Source organism: Mastigoproctus giganteus, chromosome 11, assembly GCF_048544385.1.
Source record: "Mastigoproctus giganteus isolate SK-2022 chromosome 11, ASM4854438v1, whole genome shotgun sequence".
Taxonomy (NCBI): Eukaryota; Metazoa; Arthropoda; class Arachnida; order Uropygi; family Thelyphonidae; genus Mastigoproctus; species Mastigoproctus giganteus.
This window is the reverse complement of record NC_143585.1, coordinates 67,960,424-67,986,947: the sequence shown is the minus strand read 5'-3', so window position 1 is coordinate 67,986,947 and position 26,524 is coordinate 67,960,424. Positions and strand designations below refer to the sequence as shown.

The 26,524-nt window shown below is 37.9% G+C and overlaps 1 protein-coding gene across 1 annotated transcript in view; it reads right to left on the bottom strand.

Annotated features, from left to right (window-relative positions):
* The window catches only part of LOC150078091 (cGMP-dependent 3',5'-cyclic phosphodiesterase-like), a 329,128-nt gene that overhangs the window by 248,796 nt on the left and 53,808 nt on the right, over positions 1 to 26,524 (bottom strand). The window contains exons 2-3 of the mRNA XM_090384462.1: positions 20,835 to 20,896; positions 13,376 to 13,428 (exon numbers count right to left, since the gene is read on the bottom strand). Coding sequence (XP_090240588.1) covers positions 13,376 to 13,428; positions 20,835 to 20,896 — 115 coding nt within the window. The remainder of the gene's footprint in view (positions 1 to 13,375; positions 13,429 to 20,834; positions 20,897 to 26,524) is intronic.

Below are 26,524 nucleotides of genomic sequence, written 5' to 3'. Positions count from 1 at the left end.
AAACTGCTTCTCCTAAAAAAAAAAAAAAAAAAAAAATTATAGATTTACCTTCAAATCTGGATGTGTAAGTGTGACATATAGGGACATAAATGATTAGTATGTCATGTTATTGGACTCCTATGATTGGCACCATTGGAATGCAATAACATGCCTGTTATTGCCCTGATGTAGGAACCTGAATGTGCTATAAAAACGTGTAAATTAGCAGACAAACAAAACAGTGAGCAAATGACCATTAAAGAATGTGCAATGACTATTTATTTAACATGTGTAAGGTGATGTTTAAGTACAATTAATAAACTTAGAAAGGGAATGGAACATTGGATTGTGAAGCTGGATGGTCAACACTGAAAACAGCCATTGGCTAATGTTGCAAATAATGGATACAGTGGGGTACTTAGACATGTTGCCAGGGTTCCTGTGGTATCAGAAGAATGTCAGAACAAGAGAATCAACAGATTTACCTACTAGTGAAAGGAAATGGGTCTATCACAATCCGCCAGATTTTCTACACTATTATCATCAAACCAGTGCTGTCTATGGATGGTTTGGCAGCATAATTAGCAGATTACTGTGAGAAGTAGAGATGCAGTTTCATCATTCATTGTCTCTGATGCCATTCTACTTTCATCAGCATCTGCCTACAGTGGTGGAGAGAAATGGCTGCTTGGGGATAAGAATGGTATTGTGTCATATTTATGTATAGAATCCAGTAACAGTTGGATCCTAAACAGAAATGTAGACAATTGGATGCATCTAGACATCTATTCGAACATCTGGAGATATGCTGGGATGAAGGCTCTAGCCTTCAACAAAAGGCATATTATGCCAATACCTAGAATTATAGTTGCTAATGTGCCAATAAAACCCAACCAACCAACCCCCAACCCAGAATTATGGTATGAGGAGCCAACAATTATAATAGCCATTTGCCTTTGCTCATTATCAATGGCATGTTGATGACAAGATGTTGTGTCGAAGCTAACTTAGGACTAGGGTTTCTGCCATTTCTGCATTTCATCCCTAACACCATTATCTGGTAAGCATGACCACACATATACAACTATCATATGCCTACAATACCTACATTATGTAGACATGCTTCCTGTGTGCACATTCACCAGATCTGTCATCTGCTAACATATTTGGGATATTATAGGATGTTCATCAGGCTCTGCTTCTCAGCCCTCTACAACTGTTGCCCAACTTGCAACACAAATGCAGGAAGCATGGCTCAGTGTTCAGCATGCTTCTATTAGAATGAGCAGCAGCCTGGAAAGCAAGGTGCTAAGGATTTCAAGAACTGCTGGGAGCCATTATGGAACAAATAAATACATGGGCTGTGTTAGGGTAACTAAGAGTAAGTACAGATGTTGTTTGTTGTTATTTGATTTTTAGGAGCATTAGCAACTAAGGCCATATTGCTCCGAAGTAAGTACATATGCATATATCCTTGCATTTACACCAATTCTAGGGGTATAGTATACAAATTTGATGAAGTCGAAGTGTTGTCAAGACATCAAAGGTAGATACTGTTGGAATATCAGAGACCTGGTGTCACACAGATATAAGGGATGCAGAATCAAAATTTGATGAGTACAGTGCATACAGAAAGGATAGGAAGGAAGAAGGGGTTATGCTGTCAGTTAAACATAAGTTCTAAGGCAGTGCGTCCAGTTGACATGGGTAGACAAAGCAATGCTGAGTCAGTTTGGTATGACATAAGCACTGGGAAAGCAAAAATGAGAATAGGAGTGTGCTATAGGTGTAATGTCTCTGATGAGTATAATGAGCAACTGTACAGAGAGACACAGTGGGCCAGTAAATCAGAATGTCTCATAATGGGGGATTTAAACTTCCCAGATATTGACTGGAACTTGTGGGTTGGTCACTCACACACTAGCAAGACTTTTGTGGAGATGTTGGATGATTGTTTTCTACACCAGCATGTTCGGGAGGCAACCAGAGGGAGTAATACTCTTGATCTGATTACCAGCAGTGATTATTCATGCATTAATAATGTGCAGATAAAGGAACCACTACATGGCAGTGATAGAGTGTACTGATACGGGATTTACTTAAAGATTTAACTACCATCACAGGTAGAAGGAAAGATTTTTGCTTTTGTAAAGGTGACGACAGTGGTCTCAGACAGTTTTTAAGTTCCACATGGGACCAACTAACAGCAAATTCTAAATGGGAAGCATGAAAGGAATTAATCTTCGAAGCTACTAGGATTTTCATACCAACTAAGAAATACTTTTCGAAGTTTAGGCCTAAATGGATGTCAGATGAACTAATAAGACTCGTTGCAGAGAAGAAAAATGCATGGGATGTATATAAATTATCAGGAGACACAGAAGCCTATGGTAGATAGAAGCTGGTCTCTAATCAAGTCACAAAGAAGGTTAGGCAAGCAAAGGCAGATTACGAGAAATCTTTGGCAAAGGATGCTGTTGTTGTTGTTTAAGGGCTTTATGGCGCAAGGACAGCAAAGGCAATAATGCGCCTAGCAAAGGATGCAAAAAAAAACAGCAAAGACTTCTTTACTTATATAAACTCTAGAAGGAAGGAGATGAATCAGACTGGTCCACTTGATATTGATGGTCCAACTGTTGATGATCCTGATGAGGTAGCTGACAAACTGAATGAGTATTTTGCATCTATATTCAGACATGAGGAATTCTGTAGGGAAGTTGAGGCCAGAAGCTTATCAAACTAACAGGGAGCTAAATGATTTTGTAATAAACTGAGAGCAAAGTGGAGGAGAAACTGTTCAAGTTAAACATAAAAAAGGCACCTGGAGTGGATGGGATCTATAGCAAAAAAAAAGTAAGCAAACCCTTATTCATAATTATGAGAGCATTCTTGGATTTAGGGAAGATCCCCACAGACTGGAAATGTGCAAATGTATCCCCAATTCACAAAGCATAATCAAAGAGTGACATGAGTAATTACAGACCTGTTAGTTTAACCTCTGTTGTGGGGAAAATAATGGAGTCACTGGTTAAATAAGCATTACATGATCATCAAGAGAAGACTGCAGTCATAATTCAGACAACATAGGTTTGTTAAGGGGAAGTCTTGTCTGACCAATTTGATTGGATACTACGATGTTCTCACAAAGGAATTGGATGCAAAAAAATAATTTTGATATCATATACTTGGATTTCAGGAAGGGCTTTTGATACTGTTGCACATGGAAGACTACTGTACAAATTGAAGCAGTGTGGCATTAAGGGCAAGTTGCTGTGCTATGGAAAAATAGATTGTTGAGTGGAAAAAGCCAGAGAGCAGTAATCAATGGACAATGTTATCAGTGGAGTCCCCCAGAGTTCATTGTTGAGCCCATTGTTGTTTTCTATATTTATCAGTGATACTGATGAAGGCATATCAGGCTTAATGTTTAAGTTTGCAGATGATATGAAGGTTGGCAGGGTTGTTAATGGCAGTAATGACAGTACACTACTGCAACAGGATCTAGAAAGTTGGGCAGAATGGCTGAGAGGTGGAAACTGAAGTTTAACATTGCCAAATACTGCATATGGGTAGCAATAACCCCAGAGTAATATACTGTGCAGTACTACACTCAGGATAGTGGAGAATGAAAAATATTTGGGAGTTATTGTGCAGTCTGATGTGAAGTTTTTGTCAGCAGTGCAGACAGGCTGCCAGAGCAGCTCATGGGGGTCTTGTTAATGATATACAGGAATTCTGCTAGCAGAGATAAAGAGGTGATTATCCCTTTGTATAAGGCAATTGTCAGGCCACACCTTGGGTACTGCATACAGGTCTAGAGGCCTCATTTTAGGAAGGATATAGGGCTGCTGGAATGAGTACAGAGAAGCACAACGAGATTCATGAGTGGAAAAAATGGTTGCTTTTACCAAGAAAGGCTTAAGTTCTGCAAACTGAAACTTCTGGAGACTAGGCACCTGCAAGATGGGTCAAGATGATCTGATTGAGGTGTATAAGGCCTTGAATGGTTTGAGCAAACTCAGTGCTGCTGGGATTCTTCCTCTTGCTCAGATTATGCACCTCAGGGGACATAAATTCTAATTGAGGAAAGATAGTTGTAGAATAGATGTGCAGATTTTTGCTTTTAGCCAGTGGGTGGTTGATTGTTGGTACAAACTTCAATCTGTCATTGTGGAAGTTCATAGTTGAAATAAATTCAAGGAAGAATTGGACAAACTTTTGAAGCATAGGGATGGTGAAATGTTTTTTTTGGGGGGGGCTGATGCTGTATAAGCTTGCTTTCTTGCATCATATACATCTACTAATGCTACTGCTAAAAATGACACATGCCATGTTCTCAACTTCCTACTATGCTGTTTGGCCACTTTTATCACTGTTCATGGAGGCCATACATTGATTTGCTGAACATTTTCTTAAGTAAATACTGCTGAATTGATACACAAACAAATCATTTCTTTTCTAAATTCACATCTGTCATTCTAATTATTTTGAGCTCATAGCAGACACTGCTTTAAGATGAGACAATTTCATATACAAGTAATGTACATGAACAGCACATTCTTTACATAGTGATTTCTCTAACAGCACATTTGTCCACATAGTGATGCACATAGCTGTATTTTGACATTCATATCATAAACATTTCACATATCTGATAGCTTTCTAGGTTTATAACTGTACACTTTATCTTCACAGTATCCTCATCTTGAAGGTATCAACCTGCATCATGGAGGTCTTATTCGTGAGTGCATCTTCCAACAACCTAACCGCTATTCGGGAAATTTAGCATCAGACAAGTACAAACATTTGTGTGAAAGTGTGATGGTACATTGTCCTTCTGAAAGTACACTTCTGTATTTAGAAATAGAATGTGTTTCTTATTAGAGGACTGCATTATTCTTTTACATTTCAAGATAACAATATCCCATCCATACACATAGTTGGATGGGATATTGTTATCACACACAGTCATAATTAGGAAGTTAACATCTTCCTGAAATTGGCTAGTTAGAGTTGTTGTTATTGGGTTTTAGGAACATGGGCGACTAAGGCCATGTTGATCCATGCATATTGTCTGTAAATGCATGTGTTCTAGGGTCGATTTTCTGTTTTGCCAAACGAAAAACCTGAGTTTCCGGGAGGAAAAACCATGCTATCCTCGCCTGAGACTGACTAACACAGCCACATTGTGATAAAAAAAACCATAAAAATTCCTCCCGTCATTGACGGGATTCGAACTCAGGTCTTTTCCACTTGGTGTGGGGAGGATGGCAATCCTGCCAACTGTACTATCCATGACAGTGCTAGTTAGAGATATCTCAGTGATATATTGATAGAGTTTATTCCAACAATTAACCCCACTGGCTAAAGGCAAATTTACACACATCCAACTTGCAACCAATTAGAATTTATGCCCCGAATGTGTGTAATCTGAGTAAGAGGAAAGATTCCATCAGCACTGAGCATATTCAAACCAATAAGGTCTTTAAATCAGATCATATCTCCTCACAGGTGCATAGTCTCTAGATGCTGCAATTTGCAAAACTGAAGCCTCTTCCAATAAGAGCACCCTTTTGCTCCCCTCACTAATCATTGCTCTTTTCTGCAGCCATTCCAATATATCTACATCCTTGCTAATATGAATCACATCCCTGAATTGCAGTCAACAGATAAGGTAGGCAGGGTCACCCTACATTCTTTAAAATTCTAAGAACATCCCATGGACTCATACATATCAAGCATAATACCTCCTTTTATTGACAGCATGGGCATTTTCAGCAAATCATGTTTCTTCCATATCTGTTTTTTTCTGATGTCAACAGTTTTGTGCTATTGAAATTTATCAGTGAGGTGAGCTAATGACAGTAACACATAGAACAGACATTTCCATACACACTGAACTTCTCTAACACTTTCATAACCATTTTTAAAATGTTTCTTCTGCTCAAATGTCAGCTTACTCTCCATATGAATCATTCATTAGCCTACCTAAAACACAGAAATATTACGTACATGACTTGGCTATAAAATAGGAAAAAAAAATTTATACAAATTAATCATGACATCTAAGATTCTCAGCAATTTAAAACATTTAGGGCATTCTTTTTATAAAAGTAAACCCAAAAACAATCAAAGGAAAATACAATTTACTATCACAATAATAATTAACAAACAGTAGTTTATAAACAATGCTGGGAGTATCCTCCATGGCTAGTAATACACAAATTTGCTCTTTTGATCATGTTACTCACAAAATGACAAAGAGTTTGTGGCAATACACTCTTGACTGTATTTTCAATGCTCACTTTGAACTGAAATACTTCGTGGATTGCTCTTGTAAGCTTTCTGCTTTAATAATTCCCATAAAAAAGAAATCACCTATCCATCCCTACCAATAGTTAATCAAGTTCTTCCTTGAATTTATTCAAAGCATCCACTTCCACAATAATGGATAGAAGCTTGTTCCATACATCTATTCTGCAACTATACTTCCTCAATTTGAGTTTACGTTCCCTCATGTGCATAATCTGAGCAAGAGTAAGAATCCCACCAGCATTGAACAAACTCAATGCTGGTGAGATTCTTCAAAGCCTTAAACACCCCAATCAGATCACCTCACAGGTGCTTAGTCTCTAGATGATGCAATTTGCAAAACTGAGGCTGTTCTTGATAAGAACACCCCCTTTGTTCTCCCCACCAATCTTGTTGTCCTTCTCTGTACTCATTCAAAAAGCTCTAATTCCTTCCTAAAAAGGCCTATAGGCCTGTAAGCAATACTCAAGATGTGGCCTGACCACTGAGATAATCAATGGTCAGGCCTTTTACAATGAGATAATCACTTCCTTATCACTGCTAGCAAAATTCCTATATATATATATATATATATATCTATCATCAACAAAACCCTGAGCAGTCCTGGAAACCTGTCTGCACTGCTCAGAGAACTTCATATCTGACTGCAAAATTACTCCACTCCAAATCTTTTTCATTTTCCACTACCCTGAGTGTAGTACTGCACAGTTAGTATGTTACTCTAAGATTATTGCTACTCATATTAGCATTACCATTAGCAGAAGCATATGAGACAAGAAAGCATGCTTGAGAAAGCATGAGTGTAGTACTGCACAGTTAGTATGTTACTCTAAGATTATTGCTACTCATATTAGCATTACCATTAGCAGAAGCATATGAGACAAGAAAGCATGCTTATACAGCATCAGTTAAAAAAAAAAAAAAAAAAAAAATTTCCCATTCACCCATCCATTCGCTCCAAAAATTTGTCCAGTTCTTCCTTGAATTTATTTAAGCTATCAACTTCCACAACAACAGGTGAAAGTTTATTCCAGCAATCAACCACATGCTGGCTAAAGGCAACTTTCCACATCTATACTACAACTGTCTTTCCTCAATTTGAATTCATACTCCCTCAGTTGTGTAATCTGAGCAAGAGGAAGAATCCCATCAGCACTGAGTTTGCTGAAACCATTAAAGGCCTTATAAACCTCAATCAGATCACCTCACAGGTGCCTAGTCTCCAGATGCTGCAATCAGCACAACTTAAAGCCATTCTTTGTAAAAGGAACCCTTTGTTCTCCTCACCAATCTCAATGACCTTTTCTGTACTCATTCCAGCAGCTCTATATCCTTCCTAAAATGAGGCCTCCAGACCTGTATGCAATACTCAAGGTGTGGCCTGATCACTGTCTTATACAAAGGGATAATCACCTCCTTATCCCAGTTAGCAAAATTCTTGTATATTAGCATTAGCAGAGGCATATGATGCAAGAAAGCAAGCTTATGCAGCATCAGCCAAAAAAAAAAAAAAAAAAAAACATGCTCCCATTTCACCCCTCCATTAATTCCAAGTACCTGTCCATCTCAGCCTTAAATTTATTTAGGCTATCAACTTCCACAACAAAGGATGGAAGTCTGTTCCACCAACCAACCACTCGCTGGCTAAAGGCAAACTTCTGCACATCTATCCTATATCTGTCTTTCTTCAATTCGAATTTATGCCCTCGCAAATGATTATTCTGAGCAAGAGGAAGAATTCCATCAGGATTCAGCATGCTCAAACCATTCAAGGCTTTATACACCTCAATCAGATCACCTCGCAGATGCCTAGTTTCCAGACACTGTAATTTGCATAATTTAAGATTCTTCGTAAGAGCAACCCTTTATTCCATTCACTAATCTTGTTGCCCTTTTCTGTGCTCGTTCAACAGCTCTACATCCTTCTTAAAATGAGGCCTGAGAACCTGTATATAGTACTCCAGGTGTGGCTTGACCATTGCCTTATATAAGGGGATAATCACCTCCTTATCCCTGCTAGAAAAATTCCTGTATATCATTGACAAGACAATATGAGCTACTCTTGCAGACCATCTGCACTGATCAGAAAACTTCATATCTGCCTGCACAATTATCCCCAGGTCCTTTTCGTAATCTACCACTGTCAGTGTAGTACCACAGAGTTGATACGTCACTCTGGGGTTGCTGCTTCCCATATGTAGTACTTTACATTTGTCAATGTTAAACTTCATTTGCCACCTCTCAGCCCATCTGCTCAACTTTTCTAGATCCTGTTGCAGCAGCATACTGTCATTAGTGTCCTTAACAACCCTGCCAACCTTCGTATCATCTGCAAACTTGGACATTAAGCTTGATATACCATCATCAATATCATTTATAAATACAGAAAACAACAATGGACCCAATACTGAACCCTGAGGAACTCCACTAATAACATTAGTCCACGATGAGCAGTGTCCATTGATTACCACTCTCTTCTCCCACTCAACCATCCCTTTATCCATAGCAGCAATTTGCCTCCAATGCCACACTGCTCCAATTTGTGCAGCAGTCTTCCATGTGCAACAGTATCAAAAGCCTTTCTAAGATCCAAGTATATAATATCAAAGTTATTCCCTGCATCCAGTTCTTTTGTGACTGCATCATAGTATCCAATCAAATTGGTCAGGCAAGACTTCCCCTTAACAAAACCATGCTGTGTCCAAGCTATAACTGAAGTCTTGTCCAGATGATCCTGCAGTGCTTCTTTAACCAGTGCCTCCATTAATTTTTCCTGGAACTGAAGTTAAACTAACAGGTCTATAATTACTTGTATTGCCCTTTGATCCTCCTTTGTAAAGTGGGGTCACATTTGCACATCTCCAGTTCATGGGTACCTCCCCTGAGTCCAAAGAAACTCTCATAATTATGGCTAAGGGTTTGCTTACTTCCTTTGCTGCCTCCTTTAATATGACTGGACAGATTCCATCCACCCCCAAGTGCCATTCTTATGTTTATCTTCAACAATTTCTCCTCCACTTTACTCTCAGTTATTACAAGATTATCTATATTACTGCCAGAGTTTAATACACCTCTAACATTCACCTCCCTAAATAACTCCTCATGTGTGAATGTAGATGCAAAATACTCATTTAGTTTGTTATCCACCTGAGCAGGATCATCAACAGTTGAACCATCAATATCCAGTGGACCAATCTGATTCATTCCTTTCCTTCTAAAGTTTACATAGGTAAAGGACTGTGTTGTTTTTCTTTACATCCTTTGCCAAGGATTTCTCATAATCTGCCTTTGCCTGCCTAATCTCCTTCGTGACTTGGTTACAGACCAGCTTATATCTATCACAGGCTTCCATGTCACCAATTAATTTATATGTATCCCATATTTCTTCAATATGGGATACATATAAATAACGATATTTCTTAGTTGGTATGTAAAGCCTAGTAGCTTCCAAGATAAATTCTTTGAATGCTTCCCATTTTGAATTTGCTGTTGGTAACATCATCGGTTGGTCCCACCATATAGAATTTAAATACTGTCTCAGACCACCGTAGTCACCTTTACGAAAGCAAAAACCCTTCCCTTTACCCCTGATGTAGTTACCTCTTTGAGTAAATCCCACTTCAGCACACTGCGATCACTGCCACCTAGTGGTTCCTTTATCTGCAGATAAAGGAACCACTGCAGATTCTTAATGCATGAAGAATCACTACTGATAATCAGATCAAGAGTATTTCTCCCTCTAGTTGCCTCCTGAACATGCTGATGTAGAAGACAATCATCCAATAAATCCACAAAAGCCTTGCTAGTGTGTGAGTGACCAACCCACAAATTCCAGTTAATATCTGGGAAATTAAAATCTCCCATTATAAGACTCTCTGATTTACTGGCCCACTCTATTTCCCTGTACAGTTCCTTATTATACTCATCAGAGTCACTAGGCCTATAACACACTCCTACTCTCAATTTTGATCTCCCAATGCTTATGTCACACCAAACTGACTCGACACTGCACTGTCTAGTGATGTTGACTGGCTTCGCTTCCTTGGATTTTATGTGTTTCTTAACTAATAGTATAACCCTTCCTCCCTTCCTATCTTGTCTATCCTTCCTGTACACATTGTACTCCCCAAATTCCAGTTCTGCATTCTTTACATCTGTGTGACACCACGTCTCTGATATTCCAACAATATCTGCCTTTGATGTTCTGAGCAATACCTCAAATTCATCAAATTTATTTACAAAACTCCTAGCATTGGTGTACATGCAAGTATATATCCTGTCATTACTGTCATTAACAACCCTGCCAACCTTTATATCATCTGCAAACTTGGACATTAAGCCTGATATGCCTTCATCAATATCACTGATAAATATAGAAAACAATGGACCCAACACCAAACCCCGGGGGACTCCACTAATAACATTAGTCCACAAAGAACAGAGTCCCTTGATTACCACTCTGTCTTCTCCCACTCAACCATCCCTTTATCCATAGCAGCAACTTGTTCTTAATGCCACACTGCTCCAATTTGTACAGTAGTCTTCCATGAGCAACAGCATCAAAAGCTTTCATGAAATCCAAGTATACTTACCTTGCATCTGTGAATGTTAAACTTCAATTGCCATTTCTCAGCCCATCTGCATAATATTTCTAGATCTTATTGCAGTATATCTGCAATACTGTCATTAATCACTCAGCCAACATTTATATCATCTGCATATCTAGACATTAAGCCAGACATTCCTTCATCCATATCATTAAAAAATACAGAAATCAACAATGGTTCCAGCAAAGAAATCTGTGGGACTCCCCTAATCACATAGTCCACAAAGATCAACGTCCACTGATAACCACTCTCTGTCTTCTCCCATTCAACCATCCTTTTGTCCATAGCAGTGACTTGCCCTTAATGTCACACAATGCCCTAATTCGTACAGCAGTTTTTTTTATGTGCAATAGTATGAAAAGCTTTCCTGAAATCCAAGTATATGATATCAAAATATTTTTTTTATCCATGTCTTTGGTCCCTGCATCATAATAACCTATCAGATTAATTAGACAAGACTGCCTCATAAAAAATCCATGCTGTGACTGCAGTATAATGTAATTCTTGTGCAGACGGTTCTGCATTGCTTCTTTAACTAGTGACTCCATTATTTTCCGTGGAACAGAAGTAAAGCTAACAGTTCTGTAATTACTTGTGTCACCCTTTGATCATCCTTTGTGAACTGGGAATACATTAGCCAAGGTCTAGTCCATAAAGACTTCCCCTGAATCCAAAGACACTCTCATAATTATGGCTAAGGGTTTGCTTATCTCTTTTGCTGCCTTCTTTAATATAAATGAATAGATCTAATCCACTCCAGCCCTTTTTTATGTTTAGCTTCAATTTCACTTCCACATTCCTCTCAGGTTATCACAAAATCATTTAGCTCCCGGTACTGGGAGCCTAAATGATTCCTATACACAATATCTATTTATTTTGTCAGCAACCTAAGGATCATCAACAGTTAAAGCATCAACATCAAATGGACTGAAGTGATTCAACCCCTTCCCTTCCCTTCTTTCTACTGTAAACATAAATAAAGTCATTTTTGCATTCTTTTCAGAGACATCTCATAATCTGCCTTGTCTTGCGTAACATCCTTTGTGACATAATTACAGATTTTAGATTATATCTGCCATACGCTTCTGTATCAATCTTTATTAATCTTCTGTATTAATCTTCATTAATCTTCTGTATTAATCTTCATTAATCTTCTGTATTAATCTTCATTAATCTTCTGTATTAATCTTTATTAATTTATTAATCTTCTGTATTAATTTTTATTAATTTATTAAATATTTATTAATCTTCTGAATTAATCTTTATTAATTTATATTCAATCCATTCATTTTTCTTCTCTGCCACAAGTTTCATCAGTTCATCTGACACCCACTTAGGTCTAAGCCTGGAAAGGTATTTTTTTAGTCTGAATGAAAAGCTTAATAGTTTCTATAATTACTTCTGAATGCTTCCCATTTAGCATTTGTTGTTTGTAACATCACCAGGTGGTCCCACCGCATAGATTTTATAAACTGTCTGAGACCAGTGTAATCACCCTTAAGAAAGCAAAAGCCTTTCCCTTCACCCTTGACAGTAGTTACATCTTTAAGGAAATCTCATCAATAAACTGCAATCACTGCCATCTAGTGGTTCTTTTACCTTCTGATTCTTAATACATGCACTATTGATAATGAGATTAAGAGTATGCTTTCTCTTGTTGCCTCTCTAACCTACTGCTGTAGAAAATAGTCATCCAATATATCCACAAAAGGCTTGCTAGTGTGTGAGTGACCAACCCACAATTTCCAGTCAATATCTGGAAAGTTAAAATCCCCTATAATGATTAGACATCCTGATTTACTGGCTCACTCTATTTCACTGTATAGTTGTTCATTGTCATACCAAACTGCCTCAACACTGCACTGGTCAGCCATGTCAACTGGATGCACTGCTTTTTATTTTAGCTTTTTCTTAACTAAGAGCATAACCTTCCCCCCCTGGCCTCTTGTCCTGTCTCTTAGTGGATAAAATGCTACAATCCTAATTCAATGATTTGTATTCATTGATTACTCTGTTATATAATGAGTGTAGACTGGAACCAACTCATGCATGTTGACTTATATACTGTCTATGAACATGGGTTCTTGATTGGACCGGGGTTCGAGCCCATGGCCACCAAACACGAAGAATGCGGAAAGGAGAGGGAATGACCACCGCATATCCCCGGAGCAATATGACCTTAGTTGCTAATGCTCCTAAAAACTAAATAACAAACAAACAATAATGTATATAAACACATGGTGGGTTTGCCATAGTGTGGCTTGGAACTACCCTAAATTAAGAACTCAAACTACTGCTACTACTAACAACCAGGTTTAAATTTTGCAGATCTGAAAAAAGTTTGTCTACTAAACGCTTCAAAAATGAGTCTCTCTCTCTCTCTCTCTCTCTCTCTCTCTCTCTCTCTCTCTCTCTCTCTTTCTCTTTTATATTAACTGATATGAAATTATGACATTAATAATAAATCTCATACTTACATACTGAATAACTTTAAGTTGAAGAGATGTTGAATGATCATCATATAAGCATCCTGTATTACAATAACATTGTTAATAAAAAATACACAAATATAAAAAAAATGTATTCATATATTAAATATATGTACTAAATAAATAAATAAACAAACAAATTCTGAATTATATTGTTTAATTAATACTGTAATTAATAAATAGATAATAAAGAAATCCATTGCATAAAATTGAATATGACATGCTGGAAGATAGAACATTTATAAATACACCGATTAGCCAAAACAGTATGACCAGTGAGTCGTTATGCAATCGAAGCAACTGCAGGTGAACTATGGCATGTGCACGGGTCAGGACGCGGTATAAGTCCACTGCCTTTCTCATCTGAAGAACAAGAGTAACACTGATTAACAGAGCTCAGTATACCTGTTACTGAGCTACATTAATCAGTGTTACTCTTGTTCTTCAGATGAGAAAGGCAGTGGACTTAAGCAAGTTTGACAAAGGCCAAATTGTAATGGCCAGATGACTGGGTCAGAGTACACCCAAAACAGCACGGCTGGTAGGGTGCTCATGGTCAGCCGTGGTTAGAACCTTTCGAAAGTGATCCGAGGAGGGAAACCCACGAACTGCCAGCAAGGTGTTGGACAACAATGGCTCATCGATGCTCGAGGTGAGCGAAGGCTCTCCTGGATGGTAAGTGGCAACAGAAGGATGACTGTGGCACAACTCGCCAGTAATTGGAATGCTGGTGATGGGAGTAATGTATCACAACACACATAGTACATCGAACCTTGCTGAAAATGTGGCTGCGTAGTCGCAGTCCACTCCCAGTGCTCATGCTAACCATGGTCCACCACTGACAGTGCCTACAATGGGCATGCAAGCATCACAACTGGACCTTGAATGATTGGAAGAAGGTCGTCTGGTCCGATGAATCACATTTTCTGTTGCACCATGTGGACGGCCAGGTATGCATGCGTTGTTTACCTGGGGAAGTATGGTGCCTAGATCCACCATGGGACGAAAACAAGCCAGTGGCGGCGGTGTCATGCTTTGGGCGATGTTCTGCTGGGATACCCTGGGTCCAGTCATCCAAGTACCGGGCACTCTGACATATACCACCTACCTAAACATCATTGCTGACCAGGTACACCCTTTCATGGCAACAGTCTTCCCCTCTGGCTGGTGGTGCCATCTTTCACACCGCCCAGATTGTTCGAGACAGGTTTGCGGAACACAAGGAAGACTTCCAGGTATTGCCCTGGCCTCCAAATTCCACAGATGTTGATCCTATCGAGCATCTGTGGTTTGTGTTGGAACAGTAACTCCAATCTATGGCATCTCAACCATGGACCTTACAGGAGTTAAAGGATCTGCTGGTTATGTGTTGGTACCAGATACCACAAGACACATTTAGAAATCTTGTAGCATCCATGCCTCGCCAGGTACAAGCTGTTTTGGCTGCACGTGGAGGACCAACATCATATTAGGTAGGCAGCCATAATGTTTTGCCTCATCGGTTTATATATGGATGGCCTTTAATAAACAAGTTTGGATACTTTGGTGTTAAAATATTATTTCTGTTCTTAATTCAAGTTCTTTGATACTAGTGATGGGCATAATTGAATGATAAGCCGGTGAACAGAACTGAACCAATGTTATCAATACTGAAGTTTAAATTCTACACTGCCTTATAACATTAACATGGCTACTCTCTCTCTCTCTCTCTCTCTCTCTCTCTCTCTCTCTCTCTCCTGTATTTCTACCACCACCATGTTTTATCCAAAATCTATAATTAATTATGCCCTCAATCGAGCCATAATCAATTACAGTGGACTCTAGCTTTGTAATATTAAACTGTTCCAGAGACACCTTTGCATTGTGAAAATATCGTAATGTGAACCCAATTACACATTGTTTTTTGGTAATTCATTCCAAGACCTCAGAAGTTGAAATTACTATATAACTAAGCTAGAAGGTGATTTATCAGTTTACACAATGTTGTGTGTACACAGATTCAATAAGGTAAATTTATGTCAAATAAACACAACACACAAAAATCGATTCAACTAAAGGATGAAAAAACAGAACATGCAGCCAATGCATTTACAAATGCTGCTATTGGCTCAGAGGAAGGACCACATGGTCTGGTCAGAGACAATCGTAAGCTCAGGGTAAAGTGAAATAAGCAGGCGCCTGTTAACATGATCACTGGTAGAATCTTAAATTATAGTAGTAGTAAATAATAGTAGAAATGGTAGAAGAATATTTTAGAACCATAGAATCAGCTGCTTTATAGAATGTAAATAATAGTAGAAATGGTAGTAGAATATTTTAGAACCACAGAATCAGCTGCTTTATAGAATGAAATTTCGAAAAATGAATTCAAATCATTTAAATGCACAACACTTTCATCATTATCATATGTTCAGTTATAAGAATCAATTTTGAATGCCTTTGTGATATTTTTCTAAAGCACATTTCTGGAGGTCACTACCATAAAACAATAAAAACAATCTGCAGTTTCTGTTTTTTTGGCTTTTCTATTAATGCAATCTATTATAAACAGGTGGTAAACTCGAACTTGTTGCATTTGCAATAATACTGATAGCTGGAATTCTGTGGGTTTTTACATTATGGTGAAATATGTTTCCCCTTCTATGAAATCTTCAATCATAAAAAAAAACATAAATAAATTTTCAGAATCTTCTCTTCATTCCTATTTTTTAAGCTTCGTAAACTTGTTACTCCATATCTCAACTTATGCATATCGCATTAGTTGCAATTTGTGCATGTCGTGTTCTTTGTTATTGATTGCTTATCATTTTTACTGTTTTAAATTTTACAATCCAAAAAACAAAAATGTCAGTGAACAAAAATATCAATTAGTATGTATATATTGATTAAGCTATGTACATAAGCGTAACTTTATTTCTATTTTGCTAAACTGTGGAAAATATTCTTACGATTTTCACATATTTATTTTTGTTAATTGGTAAGGTAATAAAGTGTAAATTTGTGCTTCACATCTTTATTTTTATAGCCTGTGGATAATATTCCAACTATTTTCGCTTATTATAATCACCATTTAACGGAATTAAAATTCAATTTGCAAACGTGATCACAATCACCGGTGCTTACTACATATCGTATAGTGAACCATATTTTATTATGGAGAGTCCATCGTAATCTGCCTCAGGGGCTCACATCTGGTGAGTATGGGCTTGGCAAACCTCGGGTCCTGAGCTGGATATCATCATTCTTCTCTTTCTTGGTGATTCCCTTCTACTTCTCTCTCTCTGTCCCCTTCCTCCCTATTTCTCAGGGTAACATGGGAAATTTTTTTTTTTTTTGGCTGGTGCAGCATAAGCCTCAGGCTTCCTTGAACCATATGGCTAATAATAATAATAATAATAGTAAAGTGATTTGATTGTACAGTGAACCAATCATAAAACGGAGGTCCACTGTATTTGATTACGATCACTCAATTATGCCACCAATATTAGATACCATCAATTCCAATAGTCTTGTTCTTTCATTACACTTACTTAATGCTAAATATAACCTCAAAAAACATTGTGCAGAATTTTTTCTACACATTAAGATGAATGTTTACCTTTACTTATGAATATGTATTTTTTAATTTGAAATTTATTTTTACTTTACCAGAGAGCTAAAACCTAACAGGAATTGGAGTTCGCCTCTATAGTAATACCAAGTTAAAAGTGATACAACACACTGAAGAACGGGAACTAACACCAATCAACAAATTTAAATTCGAACTTTCATTTTTTTTTATAACAAAATACGTTACCCATATATGTTTTGTAGTGCTGAACAAGGATATAACAAACTTTGGTGTCAGATCCCAGATATAATAGTAAAATTTTTAAGTCATTAATTTTGAGAAATCATTAAAAACTAATTTAAATTTTTATTTATTTTATCAATGTTAAATTTTATTAAATTTAAAATGAATGAAATTTAGGACTCTTGTCAATTTTGAGAAAATTAATGTAACTGTTTTATTAGAACCAACCATTTAATAAAAGAATTTTTTGTGAGCTTAAAATGTTTTTCACTCCAATTTCTGCTTGTATGTTACGCCCCCCCCCCCAGCATATTCTCTTTCCATTTGCCTTGATTTTCTATGCAATGTACAAAACCTGTCCATCAGCGGTCTCTGACAGTTTTTAAATTCTGTACAGTGGGATCAACTGACGATGCTACCAACAGTAAATTCTAAGTGGGAAGCATTCAAGGAATTAATCGTGGAAACTACTAAAAGTTTCATACCTATTAAGAAATATTGTTCAAGGTTTGGGCCTAAATGGTTATCTAATGAACTAATGAGACTCGTAACAGAGAAGAAAAATGCATGGGATGCATATAAATTATCAAGCGACTCAGAAGCCTATGGCAGATATAAGCTAGTCTGTAATCAGGTCACAAAAGAGGTTAGGCAGGCGAAGGCAGATTACAAGAAATCCTTGGCAAAAGATGCTAAGAAAAACAGTAAGGATTTCTTTACTTATATAAACTCTAAAAGGAAGGGGATGAATCTGATTGGTGCACTTGACATTGATGGTTCGACTGTTGATGAACCTGCTCAGATAGCAAACAAACTGAATGAGTATTTTGCATCTACATTCACACATGAGGAATTATTAAGGTTTGAAAATGGCAGAAGGTTATCAAACTGTAGCAGGATACTTAATGTAATAACTGAGAGCAAAGTGGAGGAGAAATTGTTGAAGTTAAACATAAGAAAAGCACCTGGGGTGGATGGGATCTATCCAGTTATATTAAAGGAGATGGCAAAGCAACTAAGCAAACCCTTAGCCATAATTATGAGAGCATCCTTGGACTCAGGGGAGGTTCCAACAGACTGGAGATGTGTAAATGTATCCCCAATTCACAAAGGGGGATCGAAGGGTGACACGAGTAATTACAGACCAGTTAATTTAACTTCTGTTCCAGGTAAAATAATGGAGTCACTGGTTAAAGATGCATTGCAGGATCACCTAGACAAGACTGCAGCAATAATTAAGACATAGCGTGGGTTTGTTAAGGGAGAGTCTTGTCTGACAAATTTGATAGGATATTATGATGTGGTTACAAAGGAACTGGATGCAAAAAATAATTTTTATATCATATATTTGGATTTCAGGAAAACTTTTGACACTGTTGCGCATTGAAGACTATTGTACAAATTGGAGCAGAATGGTATTAAGGGTAAGTTGCTACAATGGATAAAAGGATGGTTAAGTGGGAGAAGACAGAAGGTGGTAATCAATGGGTGCTGCTCTTCGTGGACTAATGTTATTAGTGGAGTCCCACAGGGTTCGGTGTTGGGTCCACTGTTGTTTTGTATATTTATCAATGATATTGATGAAGGTATATCAGGCTTAATGTCGAAGTTTGCAGATGATACAAAGGTTGGCAGGGTTGTTAATGACAGTAATGGCAGTGTGCTACTGCAACAGGATCTAGATAATTTGGGCAGATGGGCTAAGAAGTGGCAACTGAAGTTTAACCTTGACAAATGCAAAGTACTACATATGGGTAGAAGTAACCCCAGAGAAACGCACCAACTGTGTGGTACTACACTTAAGGTGGTAGAAAATGAAAAAGACCTGGGAGTAATTGTGCAGTCAGATATGAAGTTTTCTGAGCAATGCAGACAGGCGGCCAGGGCAGGTCATGGGGTTTTGTCACTGATATATAGGAATTTTGCTAGCAGGGAGAAGGAAATGGTCAGGCCATGCCTTGAGTACTGCGTACAGGTCTGGAGGCCTCATTTTAGGAAGGATGTAGATTTGCTTGAGCATGTACAGAGAAGTGCAACAAGATTGGTGAGGGGAATGAAGGGATCCTCTTACCAAGAGAGGCTTAAGTTCTGCAAATTACAGTGGCTGGAGACTAGGCACCTGCGCGGTGATCTGATTTAGGTGTATAAGGCCTTGAATGGGTTGAGCACGCCGAATTCTGATGGGATCCTTCCACTTGTTGAGATTACGAACCTAAGGGGGCATAAATTCAAATTAAGAAAGGACAGATGTAGAAAAGATGTGCGGAAATTTGCCTTTAGCCAGCGGGTGGTTAATTGCTGGAACAAACTTCCATCCGTTGTTGTGGAAGTTGATAGGTTGAATAAATTTAAGGGGGAACTGGACAGGCATTTGGAGGGAATGGTGTGATTTTTTTTTTTTTTTGGCTGATGCTGCATAAGCTCATACACTTGCTTTCTTGCATCACATACCACTACTACTATTTCCCAGGAAATAGTAGTAGTGGTCTTCCCAGAATTGCTGAGACAGCCGAATCTGTAATGTTAGCAAGGATGATGCTAGAGATATGTTTGGAAACAACCTGTCTTTAACATAATATTGTCCAAAATAATGCATAAGTTCTCAGCATTTATCATACATTTTTATCACAATGGTGATAAAATTTATCACAATGGTGATAAAATTTTATCACAATGGTAATTCACGTCTTTATAAAAGTAAAACCCAGAAATATTAACTAAGATCAGGGTACATATATTCGTACAGTGTTTGAGTCTGTTGTGTTGTGGAGGGATTCCACACTGGGTTTCTCTCCATGGCATCTCCCTCCAATCAAAGGTGGTAGCACCTCTTTCCTGCTCCCCTCATTTATTATCAATTCCACTATTTTCTCAGTGTCTTTCTTCTACCCTCCCCCTTTCTTTTCATGCATCTACTTTTCCTTCACACTTTATGCCGACGTGTTGTGTCCAGAGTCACCTCTTTAAACATTACTGTCTCTACCCTTCAAGTTTTGGCTGATAAAGAGTACAGCCAGTATTCAAACGGCTTTTGTGACTGGTTTTAATTTTATTTATTTTATGCAATTTTTCCTTATAACATTTTCATTTGCACAGCTATTTTATTTTAATAATGCTTTTATGCATAGCTACAATCTGTAGAAATAAATTATCCCAAGAATCTTAGGTTGCAAAGTAACAAATATTTAATGTTCCAAAAACGGAAGAAAACTTAGGATATTAGAGATAAACTGAACAGCTTGTAAAAAGTTATGACCGAATTTTAAAGAAATAGCAAGGTTGGTGGCAGTTCCGTATGGTCCTAATTGCTGGAACTGCCATACCCCTAATTTCTGGGCAAGGACAAATTAATTTCAGAACTACTCAATTTTAGTCCAAGGCTTCAATCACTGTTAGTTCAAGACACATCCCTACTCAATTCCTACAATTACAGGGATGAAGAGTTGGGGGGGGGGGATTGGCTGCCTCAATATGGTTGTGAAAGAGCCCTAGTGGGCCTTTTCACAAATCTCGCAATGGGATGGCAAAATTTATAGTTATGCCACTTGGATTATAGTATGAATTTAATTACAACTTCTACTAATAAAAAAATGAAATGTCAAATAAAACTGAGGAAAAAAAACAAGCTTTCAGTTAGATGAAAACTAAACTTACCACAAAATTGTAGTAATTCATGAGGATCCGTTTTCATGCTTATATCATCATTTGTCCGACTTCTGTAATTAAAATTGCATATTTATGTTGTAGTCATATGTTGAAAAGCTGCCTTTAATATAAAAAGCTTAATTTGAAGCTAAGTATTCCTTTATATAATTAAATATTAACAAAATTATATACAGTTTTAGAAATGTCTTTAAGTTTTAAAAAAACAAATACAAGAAAAAACATTCAAAAGAATTTCTGGTTAGTCTTTACAACCTGGTACCTCTTCCAATTGATTGTGAGTGACATACCTAGCCTTCTATGGTTAGTCTCAGAGTTTTATACCCGCCCCCTCCCATTGCTGTTTTAAAATTGGGAACTCGTTTTCTGATTTTAAAACAGTGCCAAAGAGGGAGGGGATAAACACCCTAAGACTAACGATTAATCATAGCGGGCTAGCTATATCGATCACTGCTACTCACAAAAGGGGTACCAGATTGTAAAGACTAACAGATAAAAAAAAAAAAAAAAAAACATCTTCATTCTACATAAATAAAATATATACATAAAAAGAAGGCAATCTGCATTAGTGAAGTTTTACTGTAAGATCTTCATAGGAGTGAAGCTATAAGGCAGTAAGGAAGTAACCCCAGAGAAACATACCAACTGTGTGGTACTACACTTAAGGTGGTAGAAAATGAAAAAGACCTGGGAGTAATTGTGTAGTCAGATATGAAGTTTTCTGAGCAATGCAGACAGGCTGCCAGGGCAGGACATGGGGTTTTGTCAATGATATATAGGAATTTTGCTAGCAGGGAAAAGGAAGTGTCAACCTGGTGCCTCCGTAGCCAGGTGGACATGAGCAGCAGTGCGTAGCATATGCTTCTTGATTAGACCGGCGTTAGAGCCCGTGACCACCAAATATGGAGGATGCAGAAAGGTCAGGGAATGACCATCGCATATCCCCGGAGCAATATGGCCTTAGTTGCTAATGCTCCTAAAAACCAAACAACAACAACTATGCATGGATTTGTTAACCCTAAGTTAGGAATGCAAAATTATGAAAAATCATCAAAAAATAATTCAAAATTGTTCGTTGTTTTGATGCCAACATTATTTTCATTATTTTCTGAATACAACTGTGAAATATCCATATAGGTTTAACTCAATCATGAATATTTCCTAATTGTGCAATAATAAACACAATTCTGGAATTTTCAGTGGAAAATTCAAAGAAAACATTTTCAAAAGCAATTAGGAGTTTCAGTGACCGATGTGGACAGAGTAGATAAAGCACGAAATGCTGAAATATTATCAGGGTCAAATCAACCTCGATGCCTAACTCAGGGTTAACAGTCTAATAAGCATCCCAAATTCCAATCCATCAGCTGTTACGGCAGCGTATTTTTTCCCAATTAGTATTTTGGGAAAAAACAGGCAGGAAATAGCAAAAAATGGGACATTCAAATTTTATTATTCACACCGATACTATTTTGGATAATATGAACAAATAATATTTTTATAATCAGTCTTGTTATCCAAAAAGAGTTTCCGAACTATCTCACAACCAAATATCAGAGCAATGATGTGATGAAAATGAAGCAGAACCAAAGCTCTCAAAAGTTAACATCAGAGTAGGTAGGAGTCTCATATTTTGCACAAACAAGGAGTCATAGAGAATCTTTTTACAACTATATTTTTCCAATTAAAAAATAATTATTAATTCACATGAAAAGTAAATACCTTACTCGAGTAATACTAACTTGAGAAATTCACATTAATGTAATTCTAATAGATATTTAGATTTTTAAATTTTTGTTTTTGGTAACAGTTAAGAGGGGTAATAGGAGAAAGCAGTTATAGTCACTGCAAACAGTTATTAATGATACTGAAGTAGGAATTTCGGGTTTGATGTCTAATTTTTATGATCGTATGAAGGTGGACAGGGTGGTTAATGATAGAAATCAAGGTATAATAATAATAATAATAATAATAATAATAATAATAGTATGCATCATATAGTGCAAGGAAGCCACAGGCTTTTGCTGCACTGGGGAAAAAAAAAAACACACAACCAAGTAGTAGTAGTAGTAGTAGGGGCATTCATTTGATGCAAGAAAACAAACTTATGTAACATCAGCCAAAAAAAAAAAAAAAAAAAAAAAAAAATTATGCATCCATTCCCTCTAGAAGTTTGTCTAGTTCCTCCTTGAATTTATTTAAGTTATCAATATCCAAAATGACAGATGGAAGTTTGTTCCAGCACTCAACCACCCGCTGGCTAAAGGCAAATTTCCACACATCTATTCTACAACTGTCTTTCCTCAATTTGAATTTATGCCCCCTCAGGTTTGCAATCTAAGTAAGAGGAAGAATCCCATCAGTATTGGGCCTGTTCAACCCATTCAAGAATGGGTCTTATACACCTCAATTAGATCAGCAGGCACCTGGTCTCCAGATACTGCAATTTGTAGAACTTAAGCCTTTCTTGGTAAGAAGACCCCTTCGTTCCACTCACCAATCTTGTTGCCCTTCTCTGTACTCACTCAAGCAACTCTACATCCTTCCTAAAATGAGGCCTCCAGACCTGTATGCAGTACTCAAGGCATAACCTGACCATTGCCTCACACAAAGGGATAATCACCTCCTTTTCCCTACTAGCAAAATTCCTGTATATCACTGACAATACCCTATGACCAGCTCTGGCAGCCTATCTGCACTGCACTCTTCAGAAAACCTCGTATCTGGCTGCACAGTTACCCCCAGGTCTTTTTCGTTTTCTACCACACTAAATGTAGTACCGCACAGTTGGTACGTTCCTCTGGGGTTACTTCTACGCATATGCAGTTCTCTTACATTTGTCAAAGTTAAACTTCAGTTGCCACTTCTCAGCACATCTGCCCAACTCTTCTAGATCCTGTAGCAGTAGCACACTGCCATTACTGTCAATAAGTAGATAAGAAAAGACAAATTATGATTTCCACTTCCTCACACAGGTAAGTATCCACTTTACTTTTGAATTTATTCAAACTGTCAGCCTCAACTACATGTGAGGACATCTTGTTCCAGCTAACAACAACACACTGGCTAAAAGAAAATTTCCTACAATCTAATTTGAGGTATTGCTCAAAACATCAAAGGCAGATATTGTTGGGATATCAGAGACGTGGTGTCACGCAGATGTAGGTAATGCAGAACTGGAATTTGGGGAATACAATGTATATAGAAAGGATAGACAGGACAGGAGGGGAGGAGGGGTTATGCTATTAATTAAGAAACACATAAAGTCAAAGGAAGTGAAGCCAGTTGACATCGATGGACAGGGCAGTGTCAAGTCAGTTTGGTGTGACATAAGCATAGGGAAATCAAAATTGAGAGTAGGAGTGTCCTATAGGCCTAATGACTCTGATGAGTATAATAATATATTGTACAGGGAAATAGAGTGGGCCAGTAAATCAGAGAGTCTTATAATGGGGGATTTTAATTTCCCAGATATTGACTGGAATTTGTGGGTTGGTCACTCGCACACTAGCAAGGCTTTTGTGGATTTATTGGATGATTGTTTTCTACATCAGCATGTTCGTGAGGCAACAAGAGGGAGCAATACTCTTGATCTGATTATCAGTAGTGATTCTTCATGCATTAAGAACCTGCAGATAAATGAACCACTAGGTGGCAGTGATCACAGTGTGTTGAAGTGGGATTTACTCAAGGAGGTAACTACCATCAGAGGTAAAGGGAAGGGTTTTTGTTTTCGTAAAGGCGACTATGATGGTCTGAGACAGTATTTAAATTCTATACAGTGGGACCAACTGATGATGTTACCAACAGCAAACTCAAAATGGGAAGCATTCAAGGAACTAATCTTGGTGGCTACCAGGCTTTACATACCAACTAAGAAATATTGTTCAAGGTTTAGGCCTAAATGGTTGTCAGATGGACTAATGAGACATGTGGCAGAGAAGAAAAATGCATGGGATACATACAAATTAATGGGTGACATGGAAGCCTATGATAGATATAAGTTGGTCTGTAACCAAGTCACAAAGGAGATTAGGCAGGCAAAGGCAGACTACGAAAAATCCTTGGCAAAGGATGCAAAGAAAAACAGAAAGGAGTTCTTTACATACTTGAACTCGAGAAGGAAAGGGATGAATCAGATTGGTCCACTGGATATTGATGGTTCAACAGTTGAGGATCCTGCTCAGGTGGCTAACAATCTAAACGAGTATTTTGCATCTATATTCACGCATGAGGAGTTATTCAGGAAGGAGAATGATGTAGGTAAAGTAAACATTGGCAGTGAGCTGGATGATTTTGTAATAACTGAGAGGGAAGTGGAGGAGAGATTGTTGAGGATAAACATAAAAAAGGCACCTGGGGTGGATGGGATCTATCCAGTTATATTAAAGGAGGCAGCAAAGGAAGTATGCAAACCCCTAGCCATAATTATGAGAGCTTCTTTGGACTCAGGGGAGGTACCCATAGACTGGAGATGTGCAAATGTAACCCCAATTCACAAAGGAGGATCAAAGGCTGACACAAGTAATTATAGACCTGTTAGTTTAACTTCTGTTCCAGGTAAATTAATGGAGGCACTGGTTAAAGAAGCACTGCAGGATCATCTAGACAAGAATTCAGTTATAGCTCAGACGCAGCATGGTTTTGTTAAGGGCAGGTCTTGCCTGACCAATTTGATTGGATACTATGATGTAGTCACAAAAGAACTGGATGCAGGAAATAACTTTGATATTATATATTTGGATCTTAGAAAGGCTTTTGATACTGTTGCACATGGAAGACTGCTGCACAAATTGGAGCAGTGTGGCATTGGAGGCAAATTGCTGCTATGGATAAGGGGATGGTTGAGTGGCAGAAGACAGAGAGTGGTAATCAATGGACACTGCTCAACGTGGACTAATGTTATTAGTGGAGTTCCTCAAGGTTCAGTGTTGGGTCCATTGTTGTTTTCGGTGTTTATGAATGATATTGATGATGGGATATCAAGTTTAATGTCTAAGTTTGCAGATGATACAAAGGTTGGCAGGGTCGTTAAGGACACTACTGACGCTATGCTGCTGCAACAGGATCTGGAAAGGTTGAACAGATGGGCTGAGAGGTGGCAAATGAAGTTTAACATTGACAAATGTAAAGTACTACATATGGGTAACAGTAACCCCAGAGCAATGTATCAACTCTGCGGTACTACACTGACAGTGGTGGAGAATGAAAAGGACCTGGGGGTAATTGTGCAGGCAGATATGAAGTTCTCTGAGCAGTGCAGACGAGCTGCAAGAGTAGCTCATGGTGTCTTGTCAATGATATACAGGAATTTTTCTAGCAGGGATAAGGAGGTGATTATTCCCTTGTATAAGGCAATGGTTAGGCCACATCTTGAGTACTGTATACAGGTCTGGAGGCCTCATTTCAAGAAGGATGTAGAGCTGCTGGAACGGGTACAGAGAAGGGCAACAAGATTAGTAAATGGAACAAAGGGTTGCTCTTACGAAGAAAGGCTTAAGTTTTGCAAATTACAGAGTCTGGAGACTAGGCACCGGCGAGGTGATCTGATAGAGGTGTATAAGGCTTTGAATGGTTTGAGCATGCTCAATGCCAATGGGATTCTTCATCTTTCTCAGAATAATCACCTCAGAGGGCATAAATTCAAATTGAGGAAGGACGGATGTCGGATAGATGTGCGG